This window comes from Corylus avellana, chromosome ca3, assembly GCF_901000735.1.
Source record: "Corylus avellana chromosome ca3, CavTom2PMs-1.0".
In the NCBI taxonomy this organism is placed as follows: Eukaryota; Viridiplantae; Streptophyta; class Magnoliopsida; order Fagales; family Betulaceae; genus Corylus; species Corylus avellana.
The window spans coordinates 7,861,866-7,871,219 of NC_081543.1; the positions used below are offsets into that span (position 1 = coordinate 7,861,866).

General features: G+C 37.4%; 1 protein-coding gene across 1 annotated transcript in view; it reads left to right on the top strand.

Annotated features, from left to right (window-relative positions):
• The first annotated feature begins 277 nt into the window (after window positions 1-277).
• LOC132173598 (probable LRR receptor-like serine/threonine-protein kinase At1g56140) overlaps window positions 278-9,354 on the top strand; it is a 23,172-nt gene continuing 14,095 nt past the window's right edge. Inside the window, exons 1-2 of the mRNA XM_059585128.1 lie at window positions 278-522; window positions 8,742-8,928. Coding sequence (XP_059441111.1) covers window positions 402-522; window positions 8,742-8,928 — 308 coding nt within the window. The 5' untranslated portion in view covers window positions 278-401. The remainder of the gene's footprint in view (window positions 523-8,741; window positions 8,929-9,354) is intronic.

Below are 9,354 nucleotides of genomic sequence, written 5' to 3' on the forward strand. Positions count from 1 at the left end.
ATTACAATTGACTTTATCTTATATTGACGAATGACGAGGGAACGCAAATTTCCCCCAATTTGACAATAGGAGCGCGTGGGTGGGTGGGTGCCGTGGGGCATAGCTTCAATGGCGACTCTTCTCTGAAGCTTTCAACGTTGAGACTGATAATATTATAATAATATAATTTTAAGAGAGCAATGTTAAAATTTTAAATCCAGTGAGTTCGATATCTCTAATATTATTATATCAATCAATTACTGGATGGATGAGCTGATCATGAGCAGAGGCAGGATATATGTCGCTCTGCATCTGTAAATTGTAATCTCATTGCTCCTCCTCCTCCGCCTCCTCGATCTTCTATTGTTCTGCCCATATCCATCCATCAATCTCATATTAATATAGAGAGAAACATAAAATTGATGGTGGGAGGATCATCACCAGTTTTAGGCTTTGCCTTTTATGCTGCTTGCATCTTTGGCCAGCTGCTTCACCTTGCTCAAGCTCAAAATGGAACCAGCGCTGTTACAGATCCTGCTGAAGGTCTCTCTCTCTCTCTCTCTCTGTATTACGAATTATCCACAAAGAAAAGGAATTACAAGAAAACTATATATATGTGAAGATGGAGTAATCTCTTATATATTTTTGTGATTGATGAGATGATTGAAGTTTGAACTTCAACCTAAATCCTTTCAATAACTGATTTCAGTACGTTTTAATTCTGGTTTGAGGAAGACGATGCTGAACCAATCAAAGAATTGTGCAGAAAACGGGAATATTCAAAATACATTATCCACTTTTTATTTTATCATCATCATCTCCTATCTACGGCCCAAGCTTTTCTCCTTCGATTTTCCGATGGCCACAAATCAACTTCTTTCTCCTCCTCTTTTTTTTTTTTTTTGAAAAAATTTCGAAAACAACCCTTAATTTATACGCGTTTGGAGAAGGCTTCTTTAAAGTTCAAAAACTCTCAATTTCATCTTTCGAGCTTTTACTTTAATGCAATTTATCCCTTCGTCAATTTTTGGCGTTAACTCCTAATAAAAGCTATGAAAAATACCATTAAATTTTTATTTTTGTTTGTTTTAGCGCCCGATGGGGAGATTGTATCAAATTAGAAATTTGAGAGGTAAAATTGAAAGTTTTTAAATTTTGAATAATCTTTTCAAAACGTGTGAAAGTTCAATGAGCTTTTGTGAAGTTTCTCCAGTTTTTTATTTTTTTAAAAAAATTAAATAAAGAAAAGAAAAGATAATCTTAATTTCTATGTTTTTATAAGTATTGATGTTTAGTCTTGTGTATGTATATAGATATATTCATTTATATTTATTGATTTATTGCCAAGAATAATGTCTACTAAGGCACAACGAAGACATGTGGAACCAAAAATTAGAGAGGTTAAGGATGAGTAGACATAGGCTGTGCCACTCAACCGTCCTCGCTCTTAGGTGGACGATAGCTATGAATTTTTTTACCAGAAATGTTATGGGTTAATATTTTTTATTTTTTTTAAATATATTTGGCCAATTTTATTTTATAAATCAATCATTAGATTTATAAACTTATGTGAATCTTACATAAGTCAATGATGGATCTCACAAATGTAATGGTTGATCTATTAAATTTATAAAAGAATATAATCAAATTTGAAGAACTTATTAAAACTGTATTGTCTTTCTTTGAGACGTGTGATTTGCTAATTGCCACGCTTGAATTGTTCGTCACCTTAACTAGTGCTACATTTAATAGAGAGAGAGAGAGAGAGAGAAAGAGATGATGACTTTAATTAAAACTATAATTTATATATAATAATGGCTACTTGTAGTCTGTATCATCTCCAACACTCCTATTAAACATATTTTTAAAATATTATTTGTAATATTTTGACATTAAAATGAGCAAAATGTTATGCACACTAAAACTTATAATTTTAAAAAACTCACTCTTTTTACCAAGAGCTCCTCTAAAACTGGTGTTCTCCCTGCTTTCCCCATCTCCTTTCATCTTTCTTCCTTTCTTCTCTTCATTTCTTGCAAATGGATATTTCAACCATAGAACTCGACTCTCTCATTGCCCAAACTGAAGCCTTAACATGGGAGGATCCTTCCCCACAACTTGATACTCTCCCTCCTGATCTAGTTTGTGAAGAACTTCTTCCTTTAGTAGGACATATTATCTCCCAAAAAATCTAAAAGAATCAATCTGTTAATGCTGCCCTGATCAAAGCCTGGTCCTTTGCCACCCCCTTTTCCTTTGTAGTTCTTGGCCCAAACACTTTCCTTTTCAAAATTCTCCATGGAAGAACATATTAACCGTATCCTTAAACAGACTACCTGGAATGTTAATGGTTCCTTGCTAGCCCTACAAAAATGGTCTCCTACAGCCTCTCTTGGAGATCTTTCTCTTAAAGAGGTCCCTTTTCGGATTCAAGTGCATGGTCTTCCCCTTCGTAACATGACTATCAAAAATGCCACTGCAATTGGCAAAAGGTCTTGGCCATCTTGTGAAGGTTGATAATTCTAGTGGTGTTAATTCCACTTTTCGCAGCTATCTCAGGCTCTTGGTTAATATTGATGTTAGCAAGCCTCTTAATCCTAGTTTTTCCTTCACCAGAAATGATGGCACCATTTCTTGGATTAGTCTGATATATGAAAGATTGGATGCTTATTGCACTGACTGTGGGAAGATAGGTCATAAGCAATATTTTTGTATTGCCTGTCAAGGAGAAAGATTTCCATCCAGGTATAAAATTTCTCTAAAAGTCACCATTTTTTCCAACATGCAATCTTCTTCTTCTTTAAAGAACCTGAAGGTGAATACCACCCCTCTTTTACCAATCTTTGCTCTTGACCAAAATTCAATGCCCACCCAGACATGCAATACCAGTAACGTAAACCAGCCAGAAAACCTCCTCAATCCTCTCAACTCTCTGACATCCCAACAACTCAATCCCACTCCCATCACCCTAAGACTTGATTGTTCCCTTACACATGCTCCTCCCTCACAAAATATCCCACCTACTGCTGCAAGACTTGACCCCTCCCTGGAAAATACATTAAATGCCTTATCCTTATTTCAGAAACCTGTTAAACTTTTCCCATCAAAACTAGCTCCCTCTTCCAGTTTGTTAGTTTCCAACCAAGAATTGGATTCTAAATTATTACCCCCATAAGGCCCACCAATCCCCAATTGGATAACCCAGCCCAAAAACTACAACCCAAGCCTTCCACTTCTCACTTTTCAAACACAACGACCTCAAAAAATACTAAGTCACCTTCCACTCCCACCAAAAAAAATTCATACAAAAAATATTCTAGAATCTCCCCTTATAACACTCATCCCCCCAAAAAACCCTCCTTACCATCTCCAGATAGCTTGAATTCTCCCAATTCTAGTCCTCCTTCCTCCCTTTTAGTTTTGGTTAACAAGAAAAGTCCCTCTCTGACTTGGAATCTTCTCCTAAGAAAGGACCTGGTGCTAACAATGAAATTGCTGATCCTTCAGATCATTCTAAGTCTCTTTCTCTGGAATTCTCTACTGGTTCTTTTGCGAAGCTTCTAGCAAGATCTATGTTTAAAGCTGCTCGTAAGGGAAAGAACAAACAGGTTTCAGTAGTGGTGGCTGCTGAAGTTGACTCTTCGAAGAAGGGAGGCTGTGTCCAGTCTCCCTAGTATCAATGAAGATCCTAGCTTGGAACTGTAGGGGGCTCACTCGCCCTGCTGCAGTTCATAGTTTGAGGGTGTTGATTCGTGATCAATCCCCTGATGTCATCTTCCTTTCTGAAACTAAATCTCCCCCTCCCCAAGTTTCTGCTATCTTGGACAGACTTGGTTTTTTCCTTATGTCTCAAGTGGCTCCCTCCAGCTCTAGTGGTGGCCTGGTTCTCTTTTGGCGCCCAGGAGTTGATCTTGAATGTTTCATTACCAACAAGAACAACATCTCTGTTTGGTGCTTTTCTGACCCCCCTCACTCTCTTTGGATTCTCTCTTGTGTCTATAGTCCTCCTGACAGAAGAGATAAGTTGGATTTATGGGACTCTTTCGCCTCTGTTGGTGAATTTTTTGAAGCCTCTTGGCTATGTATTGGTGATTTTAACTCTGTTTTGGATCAATCTGAGAAGCTTGGTGGGAGACCTGTCTCCAGCTCATCTCACTGCCCTTTTAGGAGCTTCATTGATCATTTTGGTATGATTGACTTAGGGTTTGCTGGAAACCCTTTCACTTGGTGTAACAACAGATTAGGTGCTGCCATTATTAAAGAAAGATTGGACAGAGGTATGGCTTCCCCAAATTGGGTTCATTTACATCCTGAATCTTCCTTGCTCCACCTCCTTGCTTTTAACTTTGATCATAATCCCATATCTCTCAACACAAATAGGCATTCCTTTTTCCTTCTTAGACCTTTTAGGTTTGAGGAATTTTGGACAAAAGCCCCTTCTTGTGAGCAGATTATGAAAGTTGCTTGGCAAAAGCAAGTTCTTGGTAACCCTGCTATTTATCTTCCTAAGAAGCTCAAGAATACCAAAACAGCTTTACTGCAATGGAACTCCTTGCATTTTGGTAACATTCAAAAAAGGATAAAGGCTATTCTCTCCCATTTAGATTCTGTCCAACAAGCTCCTCCTTCTTCTTCCACTTTTGACAAGGAAATTAGTCTGAAACTTGTTTTGGATAATCTTCTTAGTATGGAAGAATCTCTTTGGCGTTCAAAATCCAGAGAAACCTGGCTGACTTGTAAGGATTTTAACACTAAATATTTCCATACTTCCACTCTTATTAGAAGAAAATCTAATGCTGTGAATTTTCTAAAATTGGCTTCTGGTGAGTGGATTTCTTCTAGAGAAGCAATTGGTGGAACCTTTTCTGCTCATTTTTCCAACTTGTTCACTTCTTCTAGCCCCCTCATTGATCCTGAGATGTTGGACTTATTCTCTCCAGTTATCACTGAGGAGGAGAATGTCTCTTTATGCTCCATTCCTTTTGAGGCTAAAGTGCTTCAAGCTCTTGCTAGTCTTAGTTCTACTAAAGCCCCTGGGCCAGATGGTTTTACTACCCTATTTTTCAAGAAATACTGGTATCTTGTTAAAGTGGATGTTTTGAACTGTATCTGGAATTTTTTCAAGAATAATAACCTTCTGAGAGAACAAAATCACACCTTTATCACTCTGGTTCCCAAGCTTAGTGGTTCTCATACTGCTCATTAGTTTAGACCTATTAGCCTTTGCAATATAGTTTACAAGCTCATTACTAAAATCATGGCAAACAGACTGAAATATCTTCTCCCTAAGATTATCTCTCCTCTACAGTCAGCTTTTGTGCCTGGTAGGAATATCCAAGATAACACGATTCTTGCTCATGAGTTATTGCATACTTTCAAAAACAAAAAAGGAAAAGGTGGTTATATGTTTCTCAAAGTGGATATGGAGAAGGCTTTTGATAGAATGGAGTGGGGCTTCCTCTTTGCTATCATAGAAAAGCTGGGTTTCAATCCCATCTGGATCCACTGGATTAGGATTTGCATTACCTCTTCTTCTTTCTCCATTTTATTAAATGGTAGCCCATTTGGTTTTTTCTCCCCTGAGAGAGGGTTGAGACAAGGTGATCCTCTATCTCCTTTTTTCTTTATTCTGGGTTCAGAAGTTTTTTCTAGATTCATGTTTAGAGAGGAAAGTTTAGGCTCCATCAAAGGGCTCCAGATTTCAAGAAACTGTTATGTTATCCATCATCTTTTGTTTGCTGATGATCTCCTCATTTTTGGTAAAGCCACTATTTCTGAAGCTTCATGTATCAAGTCTTGTCTGGATAAGTATTGTTATTGGTCTGGTCAGTCCATAAATCCTGCTAAATCTTCCATTAGGTTTAGCAAAAACACCGACCCTGCTACCTCTTCAGCCATCTCAAACATAATACCTTATCCTTCTAATCCTTCAAACTCTCTTTACCTTGGTCTCCCTATTCTGATGGGTAACTCTAAGAAAAGAGCTTTTCAAGGCATTATTGACAAGGTTCATAACAGAATTGATGGTTGAAGAGCTAAGACTTTGTCTCAAGCTGGTTGTTTAGTTCTCATCAAATTTGTGGCTGCTGCTCTTCCTTGTTATGCAATGAGCTCCTTTTTGCTGCCCATCAGCACCAGCATTGATCTTGACAGGATCTTCAAAAAATTTTGGTGGGGTTTCCCTCCTAAGAAGGCTAGAAATCTCTCTCTTAAGGCTTGGGACTCCATTTGTTTTCCAAAGGAGTTGGGTGGTTTGAGAATCAGAAAAATGAGAGAAGTGAATTTAGCCCTTATCTCCAAATTGGGGTGGAAACTTCTTTCAAATGCAGACTCCATGTGGGTAGCTCAACTTCGAGGTAAGTATCTCCACTCTAGTACTTCTCTCTCCTCCTTTCCCCATTCTACCTCTTCCTGGCTATGGCAAGGTATCATTAAGTCTCTTCCCTTCATCTTTCAAGGTGTCTATCACAGAATCCATAGCTCTTCCTCTCTCCCTATTTGGTGCTCCTCTTGGATTCCTACTCTTCCTTCTTTCACTCCATCTCCTTCCTCTTTTTTGGTTAGCCCTTTTCCCAATCTTATTGTTTCAGATCTTTTTCTTCAAAACCTTAAATCCCCTTATCTCTCCTGGAATTTTCCTCTGCTTTACCATCTTTTTGATTCTTCCAGTGTTATGGAGATTGCTAAAATCTCTATCTACCCTGCCTCGACAGAGAAGTTCATCTGGACTCCTTCCTCCAATGGTCTTTTCTCCACCAAGTCTGCCCATAAACTCATCAGTAGCTCTAGGTCTTTACCCAATTCCCCCTAGCTCCCAAGCAATGGAAACTTCTCTGGAATCTAAAGCTTAATGACAGACTGAAACTTTTCCTTTGGAAAATTACTTGGGATATTATCCCCTCCAAGACTAGGTTAAATGCTGTGTTTCCCATTCCTCCAGCAGATTTATTTTGTCCCTATGCAATGTAGAAGAGGATTCCCTTTCTCACCTCTTCTTCAAATGCTTCTTTGCTAGAGTTTCTTGGAGATCTTCTCACTGGCCATTGGATTCTATGAAGTGGTCCTCCCTTAGCCTTTCCAACTGGATCAAAGGTATTTATGTCCACATCAATCTTTTGGTATCCCTCTAGCAGATTCACACTTATTCCAAATTTATGCTGTGGTGCTTTGTGATATGTTATGGTTCTCTAGAAATCAAGTTGTTCATAAAGGTGTATTTCCTGATGTCTCTATTCTTGCTGGAAACATCAAACGTATATCTTTAGAACATTTTGCAGCTTGGAACTCTACCTCTACTCCAGTAAGAGAACTCTGGTCTCCTCCTCCAGTAGGCAACTTTAAAGTGAACTTTGACACAGCCATAAGAGACCTCTTCTCTATCCAAGCAGCTGTCTGCAGAAACTCTAAGGCATCATTGTCAAAGCTCTCTCTCAAGTAAGGCCTCCCTGTGATCCCACATTTGGTGAAGCTCAAGCAGCCCTTCTGGCAGCTTCTTTGATAGCCTCTTTACAATTAAAGAATTTTATTTTAGAAGATGATTCTTCTAATGTAATTTCTTCTTTACAGCATCCTACTATAGTCTTAGATTGGAAGATTGAGCATGTAATATCTGATACTATTTCACTTCTCCCAGTTTCCTCTCTTTGAGAGGTTAGGAAAGTTCACAGAAGTGCAAACTTCTGCGCCCATCATGTGGCATATAGGGCTGCAGCAAGAGTTATCTCGAGCTGCATTCCTTCTTTATTTTCTCCTCCTATTTCTATCCCTATTTGTAGTGGCAAGGATCCACCTTTTTCTTTTCCCTCTTTGTGAGGTCTTTGTAAGTTTGTTCTTTTCTACAAAGCAGGTTTGTTACAAATAAAAAAATGAAACTTACAATTTTTTTTTTTTTGTCAAAAAATAATAACTTATGTGTTTGAAGTCAAAGTTGCACGTTTCGATCATGTGGGCCAGTTTCCTTCCATAACATCTACGGTCAAAATTGTATGGAAATGTCTCTTCAAAATAGGTGTTAGTTCAGTTTAGGTGAGTTAATTAAATGTAATTTCCATATTGCATAGAACCAAAAAAAAAAAAGTGTAATTCCTCTTTGTAATGTTATAAGCCGTCACTATAATCCTCTTAGAGTCCTCCCAAATGTGACGTGACTTTTAAAATTATGTTTGAATTTGAGATGTGATTTATTAAACTTTAATCTATTGATAATTTTAAAAGACATATCACATTTAAGAGGACTATTAAAAGACTTATAGCAAAACTCAATTTTTCTTGACCCACCATTTTTTTTTCTTTTTTTTTTTAAAAAAAAAAACAGCTCAAAATGTGTTGTTGGATTTTGGTAGTTTTGGACTAATAATATTATAAGTTACTTTTGTGTCCCGGCTTTTAAAATTAACATTGAATTTGTGGGAACAAGATTCTTGCCTGTTCAAATGAGTTATAGTAGGGGGATATTTTTGTCTTTTTACTTTTTGAGAGAACAAAAATACCAATCCTCTATAATTAACTGTATATTATCCCGTTCAAATAAAACAGATCGAGAGGATATTAATTCGAATTTATGATTGATCACTATTAAATTTTGATGAAATTATAATTTTAAAAATCTTATTTTTAAAAAAACACGAGCGACGGATACGACGACTTGTAGCATTACTCTCATAATTCGCATGCAGTAACTGGGTGGGATTTGTTTTGTGCGCAAGCAGGAGAGAGATTTTGAAAGATTAAAAGATGTATAATTGTGAATTTGATTATTGCAGTAAGGACTTTGAATTCCATATTTCAAGGATGGGGAATCAAAGCAGCATCAGGGCAATGGAATATAAGTGGGGAACCATGCAGCGGAGCAGCCATCGGCTCTGCCACCATCGATAGCAATGATTACAACCCCTTTATCAAATGCGTCTGTACATACGACAATAACGCTACTTGCCACATTACCGAACTGTATGTTCTTCTCTCTCTTTCTATTTTTCTATCCCATTCCATTTTTGCTTAAAAATTACATTTTTATACGTAAAAACAAAAGCTTCAAGTGCTTCGTGTTCATGCTTGGATATCTGTTTCTTTCTCTATATGGGTTCTATTGATCGTTTCACTTTCACCAATTCGAAAAAAAGAAAAAAGAAAAAAAAGGATTTGTATGCCGGCATGGGTTCGATATTATGTATGACTGGTACTGCAAAGCCCTTATACTTATAACAACGTACAACACACGCATTTTATGGAAGATTACGGTAGCAAACTGGGCAGAGCAAAGTGGCGAACGTCACTTACTTTTGTCTCTGAAAAACAAAAAAGATGACATGGTCAGTCATTTTGTTGAAAATTGAAATAGGCCATCTTTTCTGGACCAACTCCTACGATCAAATT